This window comes from Marmota monax, unplaced genomic scaffold (assembly GCF_021218885.2).
Source record: "Marmota monax isolate L192 unplaced genomic scaffold, Marmota_monax_Labrador192_F-V1.1 WCK01_AAM20220418_F8-fsc00254, whole genome shotgun sequence".
In the NCBI taxonomy this organism is placed as follows: Eukaryota; Metazoa; Chordata; class Mammalia; order Rodentia; family Sciuridae; genus Marmota; species Marmota monax.
In genome coordinates, this window is record NW_026694584.1 from 1,933,460 (window position 1) to 1,956,184 (window position 22,725).

Genomic DNA, 22,725 nt, shown 5'->3' on the forward strand with positions numbered 1-22,725 from the left:
CATAGTAACACGAAGGAGCTACAGCACAATATATGTGCTCAATAAATAAATATTAAGACATTACAAATTTAATTCTAAAGACAAGGAATAAGTAATTAGGATTCCTGGGATATTCAAGATGACTATCTTCTGACCATACAGTTATATTCTCATATTTCTCATACGTTACTTTTCATTTTGAGTTTGGAAGGAGGGAGAAAGAGAATGAGAAAAAAAAAGAATCTTATCTTACACTAAAGATTTCTTAGAATAAGCACATGAAAAGATACTCAATATCATTAGTCACCTGGCAAATGCAAATCAAAACCTAAATGAGATACCACTGCACACATACTAGGATGATTATAATCAAATGTGGATAAGTGCTGATGAGGAAGTGGAGAAACCAGCTGGTGAAAATATAACATGGTGCAGCTACTTTGGAAAACAGTCCAGTAGTTCCTCAAAAAGTTAAGCAGACTTCCCAATCCTAAGTACATAACCAAGAGAAATGAAAATATAAACCCACACAAACATCTGTAGAAGAATGATATAAGAGCCTAGAGATGGAAACCACTTAAAAATCCATCAACTGATGAATGAACAAGCAAGATGCGGAATATCCACACAATGAAATTCTATTTGGTCATAAAAAGGAATGCAGTTCTGATATCTGCTATAAGCATGGATGAACCGTGAAAACAGTGTGCCAAGTAAACACAAACTAGGCAACATGTCATGTAACTCTAGTCACACAAAATGTCCAGAATAAGAAATCTACAGAGACTGAAGGAGGGGTGTGGCTAGGAGGTAGTCCCTGGGGGTATGCCTTTAGGGATTATATTTTGTCCTTGTTGAGTAGAGCTCTCTCTCTGCTTCCTGGAGCCATGTCCCCAGCTGCTTTCCTCAGCCATGTTTATGCCATGATTTATGCCTTACCCTAGGCCCAGAGCAACTGAGTTGGCTGACTGGACTGAGACCTCTGAAACTGTGAGCCCCCAGATAAACTCCTCAAATTGTTTTTGTCAAGTCTTCTGGTCACAGAAGCAACGAAGCTAATACACCACTGAATTATATACTTTAACTGATGAATATTATGGCATGTTAATTTTATCTCAGTAGAATTAAAAAAAAAAAGCAAAAAAAAAGCACTTGGGAATAATTCCTTCAATATTTGTCCATAAAAAAAATCTGCCATCAGAGGGAAGTGGGTAAGGTACTAGACGTGAACCAGTGACCTTATCTGAAGCTACTGATGGGTGCTAATAGGCTCACTACACTATCTCCTCTAATTCTATGTCAAAATTTCCCATAATTTAAAGGTAAAAATTACTTACGAAGTCCTAAGGTGAGAGCATCCAAGTGAACTGGTACATGTCAGTGACTTAAAAGCACTAGAAAGAGGACAGTGACTATTTCTACTCACCTGAAAACCCTGGAGTTAAAGAGGCCAGTTTTCTGGCCAGCTTTTCCTTCTCTAGGGTGCTATCCAGTTTCAGTGGTCGGAGATGAACTTTAAAAATAGAGGCTCTTCCTTTTATGTCTGGTGGACCTTTGGACATTATTTTTAAGGAAAAAAGTCACAGTGAGACAGTCACATCTAAACCCACAGATGGTGGCACCAACCCAGTGGACATCATCTCACCAATGAAGATCTGCCTGTCAAAGCGCCCTGGCCGCATCAGCGCTGGATCCAGGATATCTGGTCGGTTGGTGCCTGCCAAAATGACTACGTTTGTTGTTGTGTTAAAACCTGAAAAGATGATAGTGAAAATGCAATTGATTAAACAGCATGGGGCAGAGAACAAGTGCATCTGTGGAGAAGGATGAGCACCCAAGGCCCCAGCTACATCCAACATGGTTGAGTCACAAACCCGAATTGTTCTTACTATTCATGTTGTTCTTAACAACAAGAATCATGTATTAAACTTAAGAGTTCTTTTAAAATAATAACATTTATTTTTAACTGACATACAGTTGTACATATTTATTTGGTATAGTAGTGTATTTTATTTTGGTACTATGGATTGAACCCAGGGGCAACTTGCCACTGAGCCACATCTCCAGCCCATTTTATCTTTTAAGACAGTCTTGCTAAGTTGCTGAGGCTACTCTCAAACTTGCCATTTTCTGTCTCAGCCTCCTGAGTTGCTGGGATTACAGGTGTGTGCCATTTCAATACATGAATAAAATATGTGAAGATCAGCTCATGATAACTGGCACATCTATTACCACAAACACATTTTGTTTTTAGAAACATTCAAAATATTTTCTAAAGGCAAATTATCAAAGATTTTAATTTATTCAAGTAGAAACTTACGAAATATTGTCAACTTTTGTGATGCCCTGGGCCACAGGAATAAGTAACTGTATATTTGAAGGCAAATATGTCAGCTCAATCTCCCACCTCTTCTTCCCACTGAGATGCTCAGTTCTAGTAGGTTCAATGTCTGCCCACACATTAACTCTTAGGACACTAGCATTGAAAGTTATTGGGCTGATTTGATCTCATCATTCTAAACTTGGACTGCTACAGAATAGAGCAGAACCTGTATTACTTTCTTTCCTTTTTTTTCCCTCTTTTTCCTTATGGTGCTGGGGATCAAACCCATGCCTTGCACACAACAGGCAAGTGCTCTACCACTGAGCTTCATACCCTGTCCACTACCTTCTCATTCTGATGCTGTGTCTAGTTCCCATCCAAGCCAGCTGGATACCTGGCACTGTGCTTCCTCTTTCTGCACAAACAACCCAGCAGGAGGAATATGGCATGCCCAGGAAATTGGCTTTCCTAAATGAAAGACAAGCTGACTAACATGGAAAAACTGCTCTCTTGGTCAAGCAGCACAGTGATGGTCCTCAACTTGTGATTTTTCAACTTTACAATGGTGTCAAAGCAACAGGCTTTGTTACTTCAGACTTTGGATCTGGCTCTTTCCTGGGCGAGTGCTGTGTAGTCTGATCTTCTCGTGCAACACTAGGAAGCAGCAGGAAGCCATAGCTCCCAGTCAGCCCAAGACGTAAGGGGAAACAACTGCCACTCTACATTGTGCACTGTACTGCCGCACTGAGATGGTGGGCAGGTCAGGGGTTATTCATCTTTTTTTTTTTTTACTTGGTCACCAAATTCACACTTGGTTATCCCTGAGTTTTCCTGATGTTCCAGGATCATAGGTGATTTTAATAATAAGATTATAATGTTCATAATTTATCTCTTACTCAATGCACAAGAGATAAATACACAGTCATAATAGTTTGTTATTATTTGTTTTGGTGTAAAAGAGCATTTAAAAAGAAGTTTGATTTTGATTTTTTTGAACTTGGTTTTGTAATAATAATTTTCACATTAGAGATATATAAAATAATTAGAAAGTGCAGTTTAAAACACCAAAGGCTTGACCACTCACCATCCATCTCCACCAGCAGCTGGTTGAGTGTGTTCTCCTGCTCACTCTGTCCTCCAAAATTGCCTCGCCCTCTTTTCCTTCCCACTGCATCAATCTCATCAATGAAGAGAATGCAAGGGGCATTCTTTCGAGCAAGGGCAAATAAGTCTCGGACCTTGACAAAGGAGAAGCACAAAGCCACAGGACAAATGAATGTCATTCATCTTAAAAAAAAAAAAAAAAAAATCAACTCAAGTCTCTCATTCCATGAAGACACCCTTTTTGATTTTCACAGTGTACATTCATATTTAAGAGTTACAAGTAGCAAAGAAGGGCGAGTAATAATAATAAAGTAACCGATTTAAGGTGAGCAAATACTATTTCCATAATCCATATATAACTGAAATGTAATAAATACTAACAATATTTGCTATTTTTATAATATCAACAAAAAGCATTATATATTTTGCCCTATTAAAAGACAACATAGTAGACCTGTAAACTTCATGTTCGGAAAGTTGAGGGTTCTTCAGGGCTCCTGCTTCATGCCTCCAGCAGTGACTGTCTAGGTCGTGCTTACATAGGAAGTAAAGGCAAGGATGTTCCAAGCCCACGGCTGTTCCAGGCACTAGCGCAGAGCAACCAACAGCGCTCCTGCCCCCAGCGCCACTATGACAGAGCAGCTGCTGTCTGCCCCTGTACCCAGACTGTCCCACTGAGCAGGACCCCTCAAGCCATGAACAGGAGAAGCCACCCCACTGCCTCACCACTAGTCCTTGGTGCTTGTAAGAGACAAGCCCCCTGGGCCTCATTTCCCTTTCTAAAGGCTTCCTCTCATCCTTTCTGCCTGAGTTTCTGGACTTTCATTCCAACAAGGCTCTGAAAACATCCCCTGAGAGAACTCAAACCCTCATTGCCTCCCTTGCTCCCAGCTCCATATTTGTGATCAATAGGCCCTCTGTCTTCAAGCTCATCCCTTTACCTCTGTACCTTAACCAGAACCTGCAAAATTCTCAAGTACAGGGGTCTATGTCTTCCTTTCCTAGTCAGAGTTGGGGGTCTGTCTGCCTTATGCCCCACTACCACTGTCAAAATAATTCTGCTGAAAAAAAACACTCTTGTTGTGACACTCACACCATGTGGCAGGCATACCCGTTCCCCTTGCCAAGGTACTCCTGCAGGTCTGATGTTCTCCCAAGCACTCTCTGTTGAGTGATTTCCACATCTACGAGGTTCCTCTCAGGTCCCTGACTACCTCTTCCAGCACCTTTTGGTCCACTCTGACAAGGCTAGCTTTGTCCAGATACACTCTGAACAATCAGCCTCAGCCTCTACTTTCTGGCCACTTCTGCTTCTCGGAATAGCCAGCCATGTACATCCTATGTGTCGTATCCAACCAACACTTCACTCACTTCTCAGTTCTCCAGCCCACTGCCTCACATTTCCACTCCTCATAGGTCCTCTCCTACCTTCAACTTCTCCTGATCCACATCAGATCACATGGCCCTTCATTATAAAATTCCACACCCCCTTGTTCTCCTATCTTCCTAAGACTTATCTGCCTTATAAACTTGTGTGAATCCATTAATGTAAGATCCATCATTGTAAACTTATTAGAAGAAAAAATAGGTAAACATTCATGGCCTTCAGTTTGGTAGAACCACAAAGAAGAGAGAGATGAACAGAATCAAAATTAAAATCTTCTGTGCTTCACTATCAAAAAGAGTGAAAAGACAACCCATAGAATAGGGAAAATATCGGCAAGTCACATATCTTATTAGAAGGTAGTATCCAGGGTCAATAAGAAAAGGACAAATTAAAATACAGGCAAAGAATCTAAATAGACATCTCTCTGAGGAATGTCTGAAAATGGCTCATATGCAGATGAGAAATGCCCAACACTGAGCCAGGCACCGTGACACATGCCTGTGATCCCAGTGACTTGCCAGGCTAAGGCAGGAGGATGGCAAATTCCAGGTTGGCCTAGGCAACTTAGCAAGACTCTGTCTCAAAATAAAACCAAAAGTGCTGGGGATATAGCTCAGTGGTAGAGCACTTGTCTAGCATGCATAAGGCCCTGGATTCATGCCCCACCCCAAAAAAGAAAACGTTCAACATTTCTTGTCATCGATGAAATGCAAATCAAAAGCAAAACAAGATGCCACATCACCTTCACTAGGGTGGCTACAATCAGAGTCAGGTAACAGCAAGTGATAGTGAGGATGTGAAGGAATCAAGAACCTTTGCACACTGCTGAAGGGAATGTGAAAGGCACAGGTACTTTGGAAAATTCTGCGGTTCCTCTCAAAGTAAAACACAGAGCTTTACATATTACTGGGTATGGTGGTGAACACGTGTATCCTCCAGCTACTAAGGCTGAGGCAGAAAGAGTCTGAGCCCGGCCTGGGCTACACAGTGAGACCCCAGTTCAAAAAAACAAAACGAAACAAAAAAAGACCACATACTGTTCAATTCCATTTATATAAAATATCTGTAACTGGAAAACCTACAAACAGAAGTAGATGAGTGTTTGCTTAGGGCTGGGAGGGGTAAGAGGAGAGGGTAACAAAGGGCCTAGGGTTCTAGGGCTGCTTTTCAAGGGGATGAGTGTTGTGTAATTAATTGTGGTGATATTGCATAAGTTTGAATGTACCCTAAGCTATTTAGCTGTAGACTTGACTTTAAGGTAGTGAAGTTTACAGCATGTTAATTATGTCTTAATAAAGCTATTATAAAATAACAATAATCCACAAATCAAAGCCACTTCTTGAAGCATGTAAGTGAGAATCATTTTAGGGCCCAAACTGTGTTCTGGTTGGTCTGGGAAGGTGAGCTGAAGTCACAGGCCTTGCTGCAAGCTTGTCCTTAGTACTCAAGGCAGTGACCGGTGGGAGGTTCCTTTGGAGACCCTGAGGGCAGGGGCATCTTCGCCAAGTCACCATGTGGGGAGAATAAACGGGGCTAAGGAAGATGAGGAAAAGAACAAGACTTACTCTTGCTGGACCCACACCAACAAACATCTCTAAAAACTCAGATCCACTAACAGTGATGAAGGGAACGTTGGCTTCTCCAGCAGTGGCCTTAGCTAGCAGTGTCTTCCCCGTGCCTGGAGGACCAGTGAGAATGGCACCCTTCAGATTCAAAAAAGAGAAATTATTCAAGGTATAACTGTCTCTTAAGTCTTACTGATATATGTTAAAATCTTAAATACTTCCCTTTTAGATTTTTAGGCCTTCTAATAGTATATTTTAAAAGGTGACGTCAGCAAGGAATTTACTAATGAACCAACTGAGACTTATTTGAATAATTCAAGGAGACAAATGCAAACTATGTCTCCCAATTCACATAATTCTTTTATTGTTTACAAGTAAAATTGGCTTTTGAATCCCGACAATAACTAATTTCAACCACTGACTTCTACCTTCCATGTATAAGTCAGAACATTTTTAGCAGAGATAAATGTGTATTTTAAACCAACTGTATGAATTCATTTTTATTTTATTTTCCATTAAGTGACTAGCTATAAATAGTGTCCTCTCTTGCAGTGGCACACACCCATAATTCCAGCAGCTCAGGGGGATCACGAGTCAAAGCCAGTCTCAACAATATGGTGAGGCGCTAAGCAACTCAATGAGACCCTCTATTAAAATACAAAACAGGGCTTGCCTCTCATGCACAAGGCCCTGGGTTCAATCCTCAGCACCAAAACAAACAAACAAACATTTAAAAAGGGGCTGGGGCTGTAGCTTGGTGGTGGAGTGCTTGCCTAGCAATGTGTGAGGCACTGAGTTCGATCCTCAGCACCACATAAAAGTAAAAAATAAAGGTATTTATATAAATAAATGAAACAAAATAAGGACTGAGAATGTGGTAGAGTACCCCTGGATTCAATTCCCAGTACCAGGATGGGAAAAAAGAAAGTCTCAGAAGTAGGATAAAAAATTAAAAAATAAAAATACCGATGATGAAGTTAACAAGAAAAAAATGGTTTATTTAAGCAATATAAAAACTATTAAGTTGTAGAGATGCCTAGATATGATACAAATGGGTGTTGACAGCAAAGCATAAAATCATGAGACATGATTTTTTATCCATATAAATAGGAAATGAAAATCAAGGAAACAATTCACAGTACAAAGAATTCCTTTAAAGTAAACTTTACTAAAGGATTATAAACAGATTTTTTTTAACCACTAATTTTTTTAGTTGTAGGTGGACACAATACCTTTTTTTATTATCATTATTTTTATGTGGTGCTAAGGATGGAACCCAGTGCCTCATGCATGTTAGGCGAGTGCTCTTCCTCTGAGCCAAAACCCCAGCCCAGATTTTTTAAAAAAAATGTTTATTTTTTAGTTTTAGGTGGACACAATGTCTTTATTTTATTTTTATGTGGTGCTGAGAATTGAACCCAGTGCCTCACACATGCTAGGCGAGTGTGCTACCACTTGAGCCACATCCCCAGCCCTATAAACCGATTAGATGTTTTTTATAAATTCATTTACTGAGCAGCTAGTTGATATACTCAATAAATACAGAGTTTCTATTTTGTGCCTAGTCCTGGGTCAGGACCAGCCCTAAGGTACAGGAGCTGTCCCTGGCACAGTGGCCACAGGTATCTGCTGGCAGCAGGGAAGGTGACCATTAGTGTTGTCTCTCCTCATCATCCCCTGAGCCAGGACCTTTGAGGCAGATGGTCCACAGGTGTCTTTGGAAGGGGGGTATGTGGGGACAGCAGAGTGTGATAAGCTCTAGGGGACTATGTTGCTGAGGGTGTGGTGTCTAAATCAGACTGGAGGGAGAAGTAGATTGGGAAAGGCTGTCAAGCGAAAAAACAAATTCTTTCAGGGACAAACAAAATCCATCCAACAACAAAGCACACTCACATACAAACATACATACATAGAAAAACAGAACAAAACACTCAAGTTAGAAACTAAGACAAGTAGCTACTTAAAATATTCAAACTTCATAAAATGACAACTTCAGAGACAAAGAAATACTTCAAAAGGTTTCTGAGTTAATCTTCTGAAGGTTCACTTTACCTTTGGGATTTTTGCTCCTAGGTCTTGATACTGCTTCGGGTTTTTCAAGAAATTTACAAATTCCATGATCTCCAGCTTGGCTTCCTCACAACCAGCCACATCTTTGAATTTCACATCTATTTCGTCCTTTAAGACCTTGGCTGTGGTTTCCCCAACACTGAAGAGGCCACCCATGCCCCGGCCAGTTCGCCCAATGCCTGCAGGCCCTCTTCTTATGGTGTATAGGAGAAAAGCGATGATGAGCACTGTAGGCAACATGCTCAGCAGAAACGAGCTAGAGGGAGGACAGGACATGGATGTTGCTAAGACTGTTCTGCAATGTACACACGTTTTCATAGCTGCTTCAAATGTGACTGCAACCATTTTTAATTTTTTTTCTTTTTTAAGAAGAGAGAGAGAATTTTTTAATATTTAGTTTTTAGTTCTCGGCGGACACAACATCTTTGTTTGTATGTGGTGCTGAGGATCGAACCCGGGCCGCACGCATGCCAGGCGAGCGCGCTACCGCTTGAGCCACATCCCCAGCCCCCATTTTTAATTTTTTTAATATCTAAAGATTCTAGTATTTTATCTGAGGCACATGGGGAATCTTGGTGTTATCACCACTGGTGGGGAATCACAAAAGATGATACCAGAGAGAAATCTGTTCTTAACATGTATACCGTCTATCAATATTTTATTAATATTTATCCCAATAACCACCATTTAAGCAAAGTACTATTATTTGCTATCATTATATCTGGGTTTCAAAGAAATTTCTTTTGAATTACTCAAGAATTTTAACATTGGGCTGGGGATGTGGTAACGCGTTCGCCTGGCATGCGTGCGGCCCGGGTTTGATCCTCAGCACCACATATAAACAAAGATGTGTCTGCCGAAAACTAAGAAATAAATATTAAAAATTTTCTCTGTCTTTAAAAAAAAAAATTATTAAAAAAAAAAAAAGAATTTTAACATTATCCTGGTGTTAACCTGAGTGGAAATTCCAGTTCTTTTTTGGGGGATACATCAAGCTATTTTAAAGAAACGTCCTGCAAATGTCAGATCTAGTTTAATTGAAAAACATCAGTTCCAAAAGTAATGCATACATGTTTACACTTCCCTCCTACCAAATGCTGCACAGACCATTCCTTGCAGGCTTAACAGACTCGAGGGTCCCCTCCAACATGGTGCTTGCCTTCCAGAGAGACGCTTGAATGACTTAAAGCCTGGGGGATGCATTATGCTTTCTTTTTGTCTTAATAATATTTATTTCAAACTAACCGTGGGTACAGGTATTGTTTATATTGGTTAATACAATTTAGTTGAACTTACTCAGCAATTCAGATTAAAATTTTGCATGTGATTTAGGTCAAAATCAAAACAAAAACCAGGATTTGCTTTCTAATTTTTTTATATGTATTTTTTTAGTTGTAGGTGAACACATACCTTTATTTTATTTCTATCCGGTGCTAAGGATCGAACCCAGTACCTTACACATGCCAGGTGACTGCTCTACCACTGAGCCACAGTCCCAGCCCCTTCCTTCCTTTCTAATTTTTTTATTACAAAATTTTCAATGCTGCTAAAGCAAGCAGTGAAAACCATGAAAAATTTATCTTTGGTTTATTTCTGGAGAAAAAGAAAAAAAAAAGCTACACTGATAAGAAAAGTTTTAAGAATGGTACAGTAGAAGTCTGTACAGATTCTGAGCATCCCTAATCTGAAAACTTTCAGAGCACCAACATGATGCTTAAAAATTTAAGGATTTTGAAGCATTTTAGAGTTCTGATTAGAGATGCCCAACTGATAAAATCTATGCAAAATATTCCAAAAATCTGAAATTTGAAATACTTCTGGTCCCAATACATCAGATAAGGAATATTTAACCCATGTAACATTGCAGCAGCAGCCTATAAAGTCATTACACCTTAGAGCCTCAGAGCTGGGGATAAATCCTCCCTGAACCATCATCACCACAACATGATGCAGATAGACTGCAAGTCTATGTACCCAAGACTCCAGAAATCCTTAAATCTGAGTGACACCACCAATGCAATTAACATACTAACCATCAGGTTATTTTTTGCTCTTCTTACATATACAAAAAAATTAAGACTTCTGGTTTGCTCTAGAACGAGTAATTCTATGGCTAGGGGTACCTTCTGCATTCAATACAAAAGAGGTAATTGCCAATGGTTCTCTTGGGTGCATGTGGATGAGCACTCTAAGGCAACATAACTTCCAAATGAGCTCAAAGACTGGTTCTGCTGTTGGAACTGGAATCCAGGGCTTCATGCACGCTAAACAAGTGCTTACCCACTGAGCCTCACCCCCAGCCCAAAATCTGTTTGAATACATGGAGCAGCTATTAAGACTTGTAAGTGGGGTTATTAAAGACAAATAACCCCCAAGGGAAGAAGTAGCTCTGATGAGAGAGGAAGAATCACTTAAAAATCCTGGAAAACTCTATGAAATATAAATGTAAAAATGATTGTTAAAATAGGTAGAAATGGAGGCTGGGAATATGGCTCAGTTGGTAGAGTGCTTGCCTCGCATGCACAAAGCCCTGGGTTCAATCTCCAGTACCACAAATAAATAAATAAATAAATCTTAAAAAAAAAAAAAGATAGAAATGCTACTCTTATATGAAAGACTCTTTATGCTGAAACTCTATGTCGACAATACATTGGATGTTAATAATCAAACCATTGCTTAATCAAGACAAATGTCAATGTGTAGGAAACGAATCATTCATGTACACAAACTAAGTTACTAGTGATTGTTTTAAACTCTGGCCAAACTGAGAAAGGGCTGTTTGAGAATCTAATGTGTAACTTTGCTACCTAGTGACATAGGACATGATGAACCATCACAGCAAACAGTTTTCAAAACGATTTAAAAAGTACTTCTTACCCATCACTTTCAGCAATGTAGACAACAGGCACCCGATTTTCCCCTTCTATGCCCAATTCCTGCTGTAAGGTTTCCAGATTCCGCTCAAAGGTGTCTACACTGCCAATATTAAACCACACATATTGCTATAAAAACAGAAAAACAAATACCCTAAGAATGAAGTGGAACAAATGATGTGATTCACTTGGAGAGTTGACTTTTTGAAGTTTTCAGAAACAGTAAAGATTTACAAATTTTAAAAATAGCAGTAATAGAGCCTGGTTTTAATGACTTGGTGATTAAATCACTCAGAACATTTGGTAGTCCTTAGCAAATAAGCATTTCTTTAGGAGTATTTTCCCGGGGCTCTAAAATTATAAATTCAAAGAACAGAATAAAAAGTCCTATTTGAAAAGATAACCCTATTTTTAGATACATATTCATTCTTTTTCTCTTCTTTATTTCCTAGCATCTTGTTCCCAAACTGAAAACAAATGTGTATGACAATAATAGCTAAAAGCTCACTGAGCAATTACTGAGTGCGTGGTACTGTTCTAAGTCCTTTAAATATATCAACTCAATTTCGAGAACCATCCCAAGAAGAAGGAACAGGGTGACAGTCAAAATATGAATCATTAGAAAAAACACTAGCATGTACAATCGGAATAGAAGTGCCAAGCTGTCCAGCAGCACCCTTCAGTTCCCCAGAGTCGGGAAGTCTTGAGTGCCATAGGAAAGGACACCTAGGGGACTAGGGGGGATGGCTACTTTACTAAACAGCACACAAGTACAACCACTCCTTGGTATCTACAGATACCAAAATCTGCAGATGCTCAATCCTTTTTATAAAATGACATAGTTTTTGCATATAATCTACATGCCTCCTCCTAAAGTAATTTAATTCATCTTTAGATTATTTAAAATACTAATACACAATGTAAATGCTACAAAGTTATTATACTCTGTTTAGGAAATGACAGGGAAAGACATCTGTACATGTTCATTGAAGATGCAATTTTTTTCCAAATATTTTTAATCTGTAGTTGACTGAATCTATGGATACAGAACCCATGGACACGAGTCTAAATGTATTCTGTATAGTATTAGTATCTACTGGTTGAAAATGAGCTTCAATTCTTTTTTAAAAAATATTTTTAATTGAAGATGGACACAATACCTTTATTTTATTTATTTATTGATTTATGTGGTGCTGAGGATTGAACCCAGTGCCTCATATGTGCTAGACAAGCACTCTACCACTGAGCTACAACCCTAGCCCAAGCTCTAATTCTTACAGATAAGAAACCATGAGCCAGGGGCAGCGTGGTGCACATGCCTATAATCCCAGCAACTTGGGAGGCTAGAGCAGAAGGATCACAAGCTCAAAGCCAGCCTCAGCAAAAGTGAGGCACAGTGAGACCCTGTCTCTAAATAAAATAAAAAAATAGGGCTGGGATGTGGCTCAGTGGTCTAGTACCGATGAGTTTAATGTCCAGTATAAATAAAAAAAAAAGAAAAAAAGAAGCCATGAGAGTGACTTAACCTGCCCGTGGTTATGTACAGAATAAGAGGCAGAGGCTGGGATCTGACCCTAGGAGTCCGGCTCCAGAGGCAGAGTCCTAAGCATTGTCAAACTGCCTCTCTGCACAACCACAAGATGCTAATACTTGTAAGGACTCATATTTATGGAGTTTGACTAGATAAAAATAGTGCTTATATTCCAGGCACTTTACAAGTATTAGTCTCATTTTATAACACACAAAAAAACTTTGCTCTCCTTTAACCTGCAATCATTTTTTTTAAAAAAGTGGTGATTTAAGCTGGGCATAGTGTGGTGCATGCCTGTAATCCTAGCAGCTCAGGAGACTGAGGCAGGAGGATCGCAGGTTCAAAGCCAGCTGCCGCAGTCTGGCTGGGCACACAATCACGAGCCACCACACAGCTTGTAGATTCAAACAGCAACTCTTTATTCCCGAACTCACACCAGCCTTCTACAATCACGTTCTGGGGAAATCCATGTTCTCTGCCCAAATCCACGTTCTCTGCCCAAATTCACCTCCACTGGGCTTCTATCTCCAAAATATACTGTCTGAATCCCGTGAGAACTCAAGGGGAACTCAGGCAGCAGGATACGCCCTATTCCCAGCAGGAATAATCTTAAACCTTAAACCTGGAACCTAAACTGGGAACGCCCTAAACACGATTATCTTAAAACCGGGAACACCCTAATCTGCCTTGGTCCTTGAGCAAGGTCACGTACATTCAATGTCACTGCAACATGGGGTACGCTGGCAAGGAAATTGTCATACCTACTTACTTGGCTAATGGCTCCCAGCAGCCAGCCTCAGCAATGGTGAGGCACTAAGCAACTCAGTGAGACCCTGTATCTAATAAAATACAAAATTGGGCTGGGAATGTGGCTCAGTGGTTAAGTGGATTAAAAAAAAAAATTAAGATACAAAACTCAGAAGACATCAACATGTCATTCCATATTCTTCCCAGCAATCAGTGTTACTGAGCAAGGAAGTTCTCTCTACACACCTAAAAATAAAAGATGAGAAGTTTTAAATAACAATAGCTCTTGGTAAGTTGTTTCCTGACAAAGATAAAAAATTCATGTGGTTTCTTACCCTAAAACATGTACCTAGCAGGTTAACCACACCTGCCTGAACAGCCCCTAACTCAGCACCAACTATCCACAGGGCAAGACGCTGAGTGCTTGGCTCTCATCAGACTCTGTGGAGCACCTCCCAGTAGTATGGGCATCACCAGGAGTGAGTCAGAGGTGCAGCCCCTAGCACTAACTCACACCACAGATTCCCACCTGTCAGGGTACATCACACCGCTGCAACGTGAGTGGTGTTTTCTCTCAGCTCTCAATCTGCAAAGTTATGACTAATTCACATCAATTAATAAAATTATTTACCCCATCAACTGGAGTTTTTCCTGGCGTAAAAGTCACTCGAACAAAACGCTTGTTGACCACTTCCAGTCTGTCTACCTGGAAATTTAAAAAAGTTAAACATTCAAACATATATTTAAATAAATACTTCAAATTTTCTTTTAAGCTCACTTAAAATGAAGATGACATTCCATACACACAGAAAATAATCATGAATCGGAGGATGCCCCACATTCCCACCTCCAATACTGGGGAGGCTCCCCAGCATACCCTCTCCCAGAGGGGACAGCATGCATGGGAAGGTCTCCCTCAACCTGCCCTTGCACTTGTACTACACGTCTATATAACCCTGAACGATATCCACACTCACTTTGGCCTGTTTTTAAACTTAAAAAAAAAGGTCTTGCTTTCTATCCACTCTTCTATTCCTTTCCTTTCTCTCCCAATATCACATTTGTTCAGTTTAACCACATTGACGTTTCATTCTGTGGGATGTTACATTTGATGAGTACACCCCAAGTTCCTTCCCATTCCCTGTTGTTTCATTATAAACAATGCTTCCTGCATATACCTTCAAAAAGTCCCCAGGAATATATATATCTATAGGCAGACAAAGTGCAGCTGGGTAACAGGGTAGACCATACCTTCAACATCACAAAATATTGCCAAGTGGCTCTCCAATTCACTTGTACCAGCAAAACATTCTTATTGCTCCAAATCTTCACCATCACTTGATTATAAAGCCTTTTAATTTTGGCCACTCCATGAGTATAAAAAGTTGCTTTCTTTAATCACTAAATGTATCAGATTCTTAAGAACATTCTTAAATACCTCTTCCCAAGGACTAGTTCAGGATTGAAGTCCTTTGAGATATGCCTACTTCTCACTATGTGCTCTACCAGTAAATCTGAAAAATACAAATGACAAACAGAAAGTAGAGAAGCTGACCTAGAGGAGGAACTGTTCTTGGTCTGGAAAGGAATGGGGAAAAGAACCCTATCCCCTACAAAGCTGCCTGGGAAGTGGCAGACTGACTCCAAAAAGCCAGTGGGTCAGGAGAGCTGGTACCACTGGGACTCCTCTCAAGCACTGGTTAGTACTCTTGGAAGGACTACTGCAGCCCCTTCCACACCTAGACAAGAGTTACTTTTGAGAATGTTGGCTCCCCACGACATCTGAGAATTATGCATATAACATCCTCACTTTCATGAAAAAAAAAAAAAAAAAAACGCTTGTTTCAAGAATCTGAGTAGAACCAGGGCAGTGGTGCATACCTGTAATTCCAGCAACTCATGAGGTTGAGACAGAAGGATTGCAAGTTTGAGGCCAGCCTCACCAATTTAGCAAGATCCTGTCTCAAAATAAAACAAAAAAGGGCTGGGGATATGGCTCAGTGGTAGAGTGCTTGCCTAGCATGCACAAGGCCCTGGGTTCAATCACAGTATGGGTGGGAAAAAAATCTGAGTAGATGGAAGATGGTGGAGTAGGAAGCACCAGGAATCTACCTCCCCACCTATACAGGTAAAATCTGTTTGTTGTAATTATTTTGGAAATTTGGAGTTATTAGAGGCTTAGCTGGTCAACTGTGGCTCACTTCGGTCAACTTTAGCTGTCAGCACTGTAGCAGCACACTCCCAGCCCAGGATAGGCCACTGGAGCAGCTGCCATAAAGCTTGCATGAGGGTAGGCTAAAGGACCCTGTCCTCCACAGACCAGGAATCTGTGCTCTGAATGCTGCCTCTGATGACAGTGGAGCAAATAGGTGGTAGTCCCCTCCTGTGACTGAAGTGCATGCTAGGGAATCTAATAGGCCAATGCCTTTTTTCCATTTTCTTCATTTATCTCTTTTCCCCCACTTTGGAGTTAGATATTAAAGATTGTGACATTTAAAGCAACTGCATATACAGGGAAAATCAGACCATGTATGTTAAGGGAAAGACTTAAGGTTCAGAAAAGACCTCAGCAAATCTGATCCTGGGCACTGAAACAGCCCATGATAATAACAATAAACAAACAAACAAACAAACAAAAACCTCACAGTAAACCCTGAGGGAAAAGGAAGAATCTGATATTCAGTTACATTATCAGATTCAAATGTTCAAATGTCTAGTTTTCAATGACAAAATCACAAGGCACACAAAGAGACAGATAAGCATTGCCCATTCAAAGATAAAAAGTGAACCAACAGAACTGTCCCCGAGAAAGACCTGATTGCAAATATACTAGACAAGAATTTAAAATGACTCCATTAAAAAATGCTCAGAGAACTAATGGACAAAGTCAAGATATTTGAGCAAAACAAATACCAATAAAGAGATAGAAAACCTATGCTGCACATGGCGGCAGATGCCCATAACCTCAGAGGCTCAGACAGGAGGATCATGAATTCAAAGTCGGCCTCAGCAACCGCAAGGAGCTAAGCAACTCAGTGAGACCCTGTCTCTAAATAAAATACAAATTAGGGCTGGGGATGTGGTCCAGTGGTTGCATGCCCTTGAGTTCAATCCTGGTATTCCCCCCCACTCCTGCGCCCCCCAAAAAGAGAAAAACAGGAATTTTGGAGCTGAAAAGTACAATAACTCTAATGAAAACTTCATTAGAGGAAATCAAAGGCAGCTTTGAGTTGGTAGAAGAAAGAACCAGTGAACAACAGGACAACTGAAATTACTGAATTTGAGGAATAGAAAGAAAAAAATAATTGAAGAAAAGTGAACAGAGTAAAGGGATCTGCAGAACAGCATCAAGCAGACCAAACTCATCCAACGTAGGAGTCACGGAAGGACGAGAGACAGAGGGAAAGGGACAGAGAATGTTTCTTTTTAATAACGGCTGAAAACTGGGCTGGGGTGTGGCTCCACGGTAGAGCGCTCGCTTAGCATGTGGTCCTGGGTTCAATCTTCAGCATAAAAATAAAGGTATTGTGTCCAACTACAACTAATAAATAAATAAATATTTAAAAAAAATAATGGCTGAAAACTCCCCAAATTTGATGAAAGACAAGAATAAAAACATCTAAGTTCAAGGAATTCTAAATAAAATGAACTCAGAGAGACCACATTTGAGATATATTATTCAAAAACTTCAAAGCCAAAGAGAATCTCAAAAGCAGTAAGAGAAGCAACTCATCACCTATGATTCTGAGCAAACTTCTCATCAGACACAGAGCCAATAATCAAAGTGGTAGAATTAAAGAAGCTGTAAACCAAGAATGACATACCTGACAAAACTGTCCTTCAAAAAAGGGAGAAATTAACCCAGTTCCAGATAAAGAAAAGCCCAGGGGAGTTCCTTACTACTAGACCTGTGCTGCAAGAAATGTTCAAGCAATTCCTGCAAAAAGAAAGAAGAAACATCACAGAAAGTAACTCTAAGCCATTTGAAGAATGAAAGATCTCAAGAATGGTGAATACACAAAAAAAATTGTAAAAGTTAATATTACTCTAACTTAGGTTTGTATCTCCATATTTTGTTTTCTACATAATTTAAGAGACTGATGCATTTAAAAGAATTATTAGGTTATGCCCAGCATGGTGGTACAAGCCTGTAATCCCAGTAGCTCAGGAGGCTAAGGCAGGAGGATGGCAAGTTCAAAGCCAACCTCAGCAAAAGTGAGGCGTTAAGCAACTCAGGGAAGACCCTGTCTCTAATAAAATACAAAACAGGGCTTTCCACAAGTACTGGAGACCTCCAGGGACAAGGGACCACAGCAGAACACTAGAGGTAGCCAGAAAACCTGAAGCAATAGGCTGAGAAAACACTGCACACAACGGGAGCAGAATTTTTCTTGAGAACAAAGAATTCATTTCCTAGGGACTTCTAGAAATATTTAAGGGGACATTATTTTAATGAGTCAAAGGTGCAATATTCTATAGGTAATCTATATGCCTGTGAAATGTTCATCTCTATTACCATGACACCACTTCACCTTGAAATTCATGGGTCTGAGGTAAATTCAGTGTATATTTATATAATGTGCCTTAAGTGAAGATATTTAAGATATAAATCCTCCAAAGATTAAACATGACTTAGACTTTCCGTACCGAGGGTTTTTATCAAGCCCTCTAATGCATGTAATGGTATTTACCCCCAAAATAAATGGTCCTATTGAGAAAAACCAAAACCAAAAACCAAAAACAAAATAGGGCTTGGGATGTGGCTCAGTGGATAAGTGCCCCTGAGTTCAATCCCTGGTCCAAAAAAAAAAAAAAAGAAAAAGAATTATTATGTTCTGGGGCATATGATGTACAAATATAAGCTTGTGACACCAATGACCAAAAAAATGGGTATGAAAGCAGAATTTTTTGTATGTTATAGAATTTAAGCAGGCATAAATTCAAATTAGAATTGTAATTTTAGGATGTAAAATGTACCCCCCCCATGATAACCATATATAAAGCTTTAGAATAAAAAGAAAAAGTATTTAAGCATTTCACTACCAAAAACAAACAAACAAACAAACAAAAAAACAAAACTAAACACCAAAGATACTAATGCAGAAAATGAGAGGCAACACTAAGACATATAGGAAACAAACAATAAATTACAGAAATCCCCGCATATTGGTAAACACTTTAAATACAAATAGATTAAATTCTCTAATCAATACAAGAGACTGAGAACAGATTTTAATAATATGATCCAATATGCTGTTCAGATTCACTTTAGGTCCAAATAAATAGATTGAAAGTGAAAGATGGAAAAATAAGCCTTAAATAAAAAATGGTTACGAGAGACAAAATTCATTGTATATTACTAAAAGGTTTAACATAGTAAGACATTATAATGGTTATAAACATAAAAATGGAACACTCAAATACATAAATCAAAAGCTGATTAAGTCTCCATGGATTTTGAAAACAGGTATCATACAAAGTATCTCCACTATAACAGTACAGAGCTAGAAATCAGTAACAGAGGAAAACCAGAAAATCACAAATTTGTTGAAAGTAAACAACACACTCCTAAATAATCAATGGATCTAAGAAGAAATTTCACAAGGATATAAGGAAAATATATAGATGAACGCAAACAAGAATAACATACCAAAGCTTACAGGACACAGCAAAAGCAGAATAAGGTGGGAGTTTATAACTGTAAAAATGTACGTTTAAAAATAAAAGAGCCAGGAGCAGTGGTGTACACCTGTGATCCCAGTGGCTTGGAAAGTGGAGGCAGGAGGATTGCAAGTTCAAAACCAGCCTCAGCAACTAAGTAAGGCCCTAAGCAACTTAATAGGACTGTCTCAAAATAAAAAGGGCTGGAGATGTGGCTCCATGGTTAACTACCCCTGGGTTAATTCCACAGTACCAAAAAAATAAACATACAAGAAAGAACTCAAGTCAATAACTTAACTTTACAATTCAAGGAACCAGAGAAAAAAACAAGCTAACCCCAAAGCTGGCAGAAGGAAGATGATAAAGATTGAAGCCCAGAGAATATGAAAGTGTGGGAAAATAAAGAGGAAAAACAAACCAAAAGCAGTTTTTTTGGGGGAGTGGGGTGAGATGGAATTAGCAACACTAACAAAACAGTAGCTAGTCGAACAAACAAAAAAAAGAAGAGAGGACTCAAATTACTAAAACCAGAAATGAAAGTATGGACATAACTCATTTTCAGAAATAAAATAGTTTTTAAGTTCTATGAACAACTGTAGGCCAACAAATTGAATAACCTGGATAAAACTGACATATTCCTGCAAATGCAAAACCTTCCAAAAACTAAACTATGAAGAAAGAGAAAAATCTGAACAGACCTATAATAGTAGGGATATTCAATCAGTAATAAAAATTCTGATAAAGAAAAGCCCAGGAACTCATGGCTTCACTGGTGAAATCTACCACACTTTAAAAAAAACTAACTCCAGTATTTTTTTTTAATATTTATTTTTTAGTTTTAGGTGGACACAATATTTTATTTTATGTGGTGCTGAGAATTGAACCCAGTGCCTCAAGCACGCTAGGTGAGCGCGCTCCCACTTGAGCCACATCCCCAGCCCCTCAAGTAATTCTTAAAACTGAAGAGACAACACTTTTTAACTCATTCTATGAAGTCAGTGTTCCTCTGATACTAAAGCCAAAGACACTACCAAAAAAGAAAACTATAAATCAATATACATTATGAACATATGTGCAAAAATCTCTATCAAAAAAATCAGCAAACCAAATTCAGCACATTAAAAGGAATATAACATACTTCATGTCTAAGTGGGATATATTTCTAGAAGGTAAGGATGGTTCAATGTACAAAAATCAATCAGCATCATACACCACATTGACAGAGTAAAGGGGAAAAACCACATGGTCATCTCAAATAATGCCTGAGAAAGCATTTGACCAAATTTAACATCCTCTTATAATAAAAATCTCAACAAACCAGAAAGAGGTTACATCAACACAATAAAAGCTATACATCAAAACACACAGTGTGGTGAAAGACTGGAAGCTTTTCTTCTAAAATCAGGAACCAGGCAAAATGTCCACTTTCACCATGTCTATTTAACACTACTGGAAGTTCTAGTCAGAGCTAGGTAAGAAAAAGAAACAAAAGGCATCCAAATTAGAAAGGAAGGTGCCAGATTATCTGTTAGCAGATGACATGATTACACATACAGAAAATCCCAACGATAGCACACACAGAAAATCTGGAATTAATAAATGAACTCAGCAAAATAGCAGGATACAAAGTCAACATGCAAAAATAAAAAGCATATCTATACAATAACATGGATAATCACATATACACTAACAATGGATAATCTGAAAAGGAAATTAAGAAAACAATTCCACTTACAACACCACCAAAAAGAATAAAATACTTAGGAATTAACTTAAGCAGAAGAAAGACTTGTACAATGAAATGATAAAAACATTTAGAAAGAAATTAAAGATACAAACACATCTACATTCACAAATTAAAAGACTTAATGCAGTTACAATGTTAATACTAAAAGCAATTCAGAGTTAAAGCAATACTGATGAAAGTCCCTTGATTTTCTTTTCCCCCAGCAATGGAAAGACCCACCCTAAAATTTATATGGTATTTCAAAGAAGAGCCAAACTAATCTTGAAAAAGAATAACAGCTGAGTGCTGTGGTGCACTCTTGTAAAGTTACAGCACTCAAAACAGTAAGGTACTAGCATTAAAAACTGACAATGGAATAGAATGAAAAAGACAAGAAATAGCTCAATAGTGGAACATTTGCCTAGGGTGCTGGCCCTGGATTTGATTCAAGAGGTTAAAATATGCAAGAGCCCAGAAATAAACTCTCTCATATACAAATGATTTTCAAAGGCGTGTCAAACCATTCAGTGGGAAAAGGACCATCTTCTCAACAAATGGTGCTAAGAAACGTGAATATGCACACGCAAAAGAATAAAGTTACAGATGAAAATCAACTTAAAATGGAAAAAAGGCCTAACTTGAAGACCCAAAACCATGTAACTGCTAGAAGAAAATGAAGGGCAGAAGCTTCATAAGACTGGATTTGGCATGACTTCTGGGATATGACACCAAAGGTACCGGAAACTAAAGAAGAATAGAAAAATTAGATTTCATGAAAATTTTAAAATTTTGTGCCTTGCTCGGTGAGGCAATACACACATGTAAACTCAAAGACTTAGGAGGCTGAAGCAGGAGAACTGCAAGTTTGAAATCAGCCTTAGCAACTTCGTGAGACCATATCAAAATGAAAAATGAAAAGGACTGGGGATGTGGCTGAGTGGTAGAGTGCTTACCTAGAATGCTCAAGGCCCTATTTTTGTGTGTGCATCAAAAGACAATATCAAGGGGCTGGGGATGTGGCTCAAGTGGTAGCGCACTTGCCTGGCATGCGTGCGGCCTGGGTTCGATCCTCAGTACCACATACAAACAAAGATGTTGTGTCTGCCGAAAAAACTAAAAAATAAATATTAAAAAATTCTCTCTCTCTTAAAAAAAAAAAAAAAAGACAATATCAACAGAGTAAAAAGGCAGCCCACAGAAGGGGAAGAAATTTTTGCAAATTTTATATCTAACAAGATATTAATATGCAGAATGCACTGGAACTCTTAAAACTCAACAGCAAATAACCTGATTCAAAATGAGTAAAGGACTTGAATGGACATACAAAAAAAGATACATGAATGGCCATAAGCACATGAAAAGATGCTCAATATCAATCATTAGGGTATCGAAAATTAGAACTTCAGTGAGAGACTACCTCACACCCACTAGGACAGCTACTACTGGAAAACAAATAACAAACACTGGTGAGGATGTGAAGAAATGGGAAAGCTTGCGTACCGTCAAGAGAAATGTTAAATTGCACAGCCACTATGGAAACAGTGGAGTGGTTCTTCAAAAAATTAAACAGAATTACCACCTGATCCAGCAATTCCACTCCTTTGCATATATCTTAAATAATTGAAAGTTGGGTCTCAAAGAGATGTTGGGATACCTATGTTCATAGCATCATTCACAACAGCTAAAACTTGGAAGCAACCCAGTGCCCATCAATGCATAAATGGAAAAGCAAAATGTGGCACATACACATAATTGAACA

The 22,725-nt window shown here is 38.9% G+C and overlaps 1 protein-coding gene across 1 annotated transcript in view; it reads right to left on the minus strand.

The window, feature by feature from the left end:
* The window catches only part of Afg3l2 (AFG3 like matrix AAA peptidase subunit 2), a 44,916-nt gene that overhangs the window by 11,413 nt on the left and 10,778 nt on the right, over positions 1-22,725 (minus strand). Inside the window, exons 6-12 of the mRNA XM_046421430.2 lie at positions 14,211-14,285; positions 11,306-11,430; positions 8,411-8,684; positions 6,359-6,496; positions 3,387-3,540; positions 1,625-1,732; positions 1,406-1,531 (exon numbers count right to left, since the gene is read on the minus strand). Coding sequence (XP_046277386.1) covers positions 1,406-1,531; positions 1,625-1,732; positions 3,387-3,540; positions 6,359-6,496; positions 8,411-8,684; positions 11,306-11,430; positions 14,211-14,285 — 1,000 coding nt within the window. The remainder of the gene's footprint in view (positions 1-1,405; positions 1,532-1,624; positions 1,733-3,386; positions 3,541-6,358; positions 6,497-8,410; positions 8,685-11,305; positions 11,431-14,210; positions 14,286-22,725) is intronic.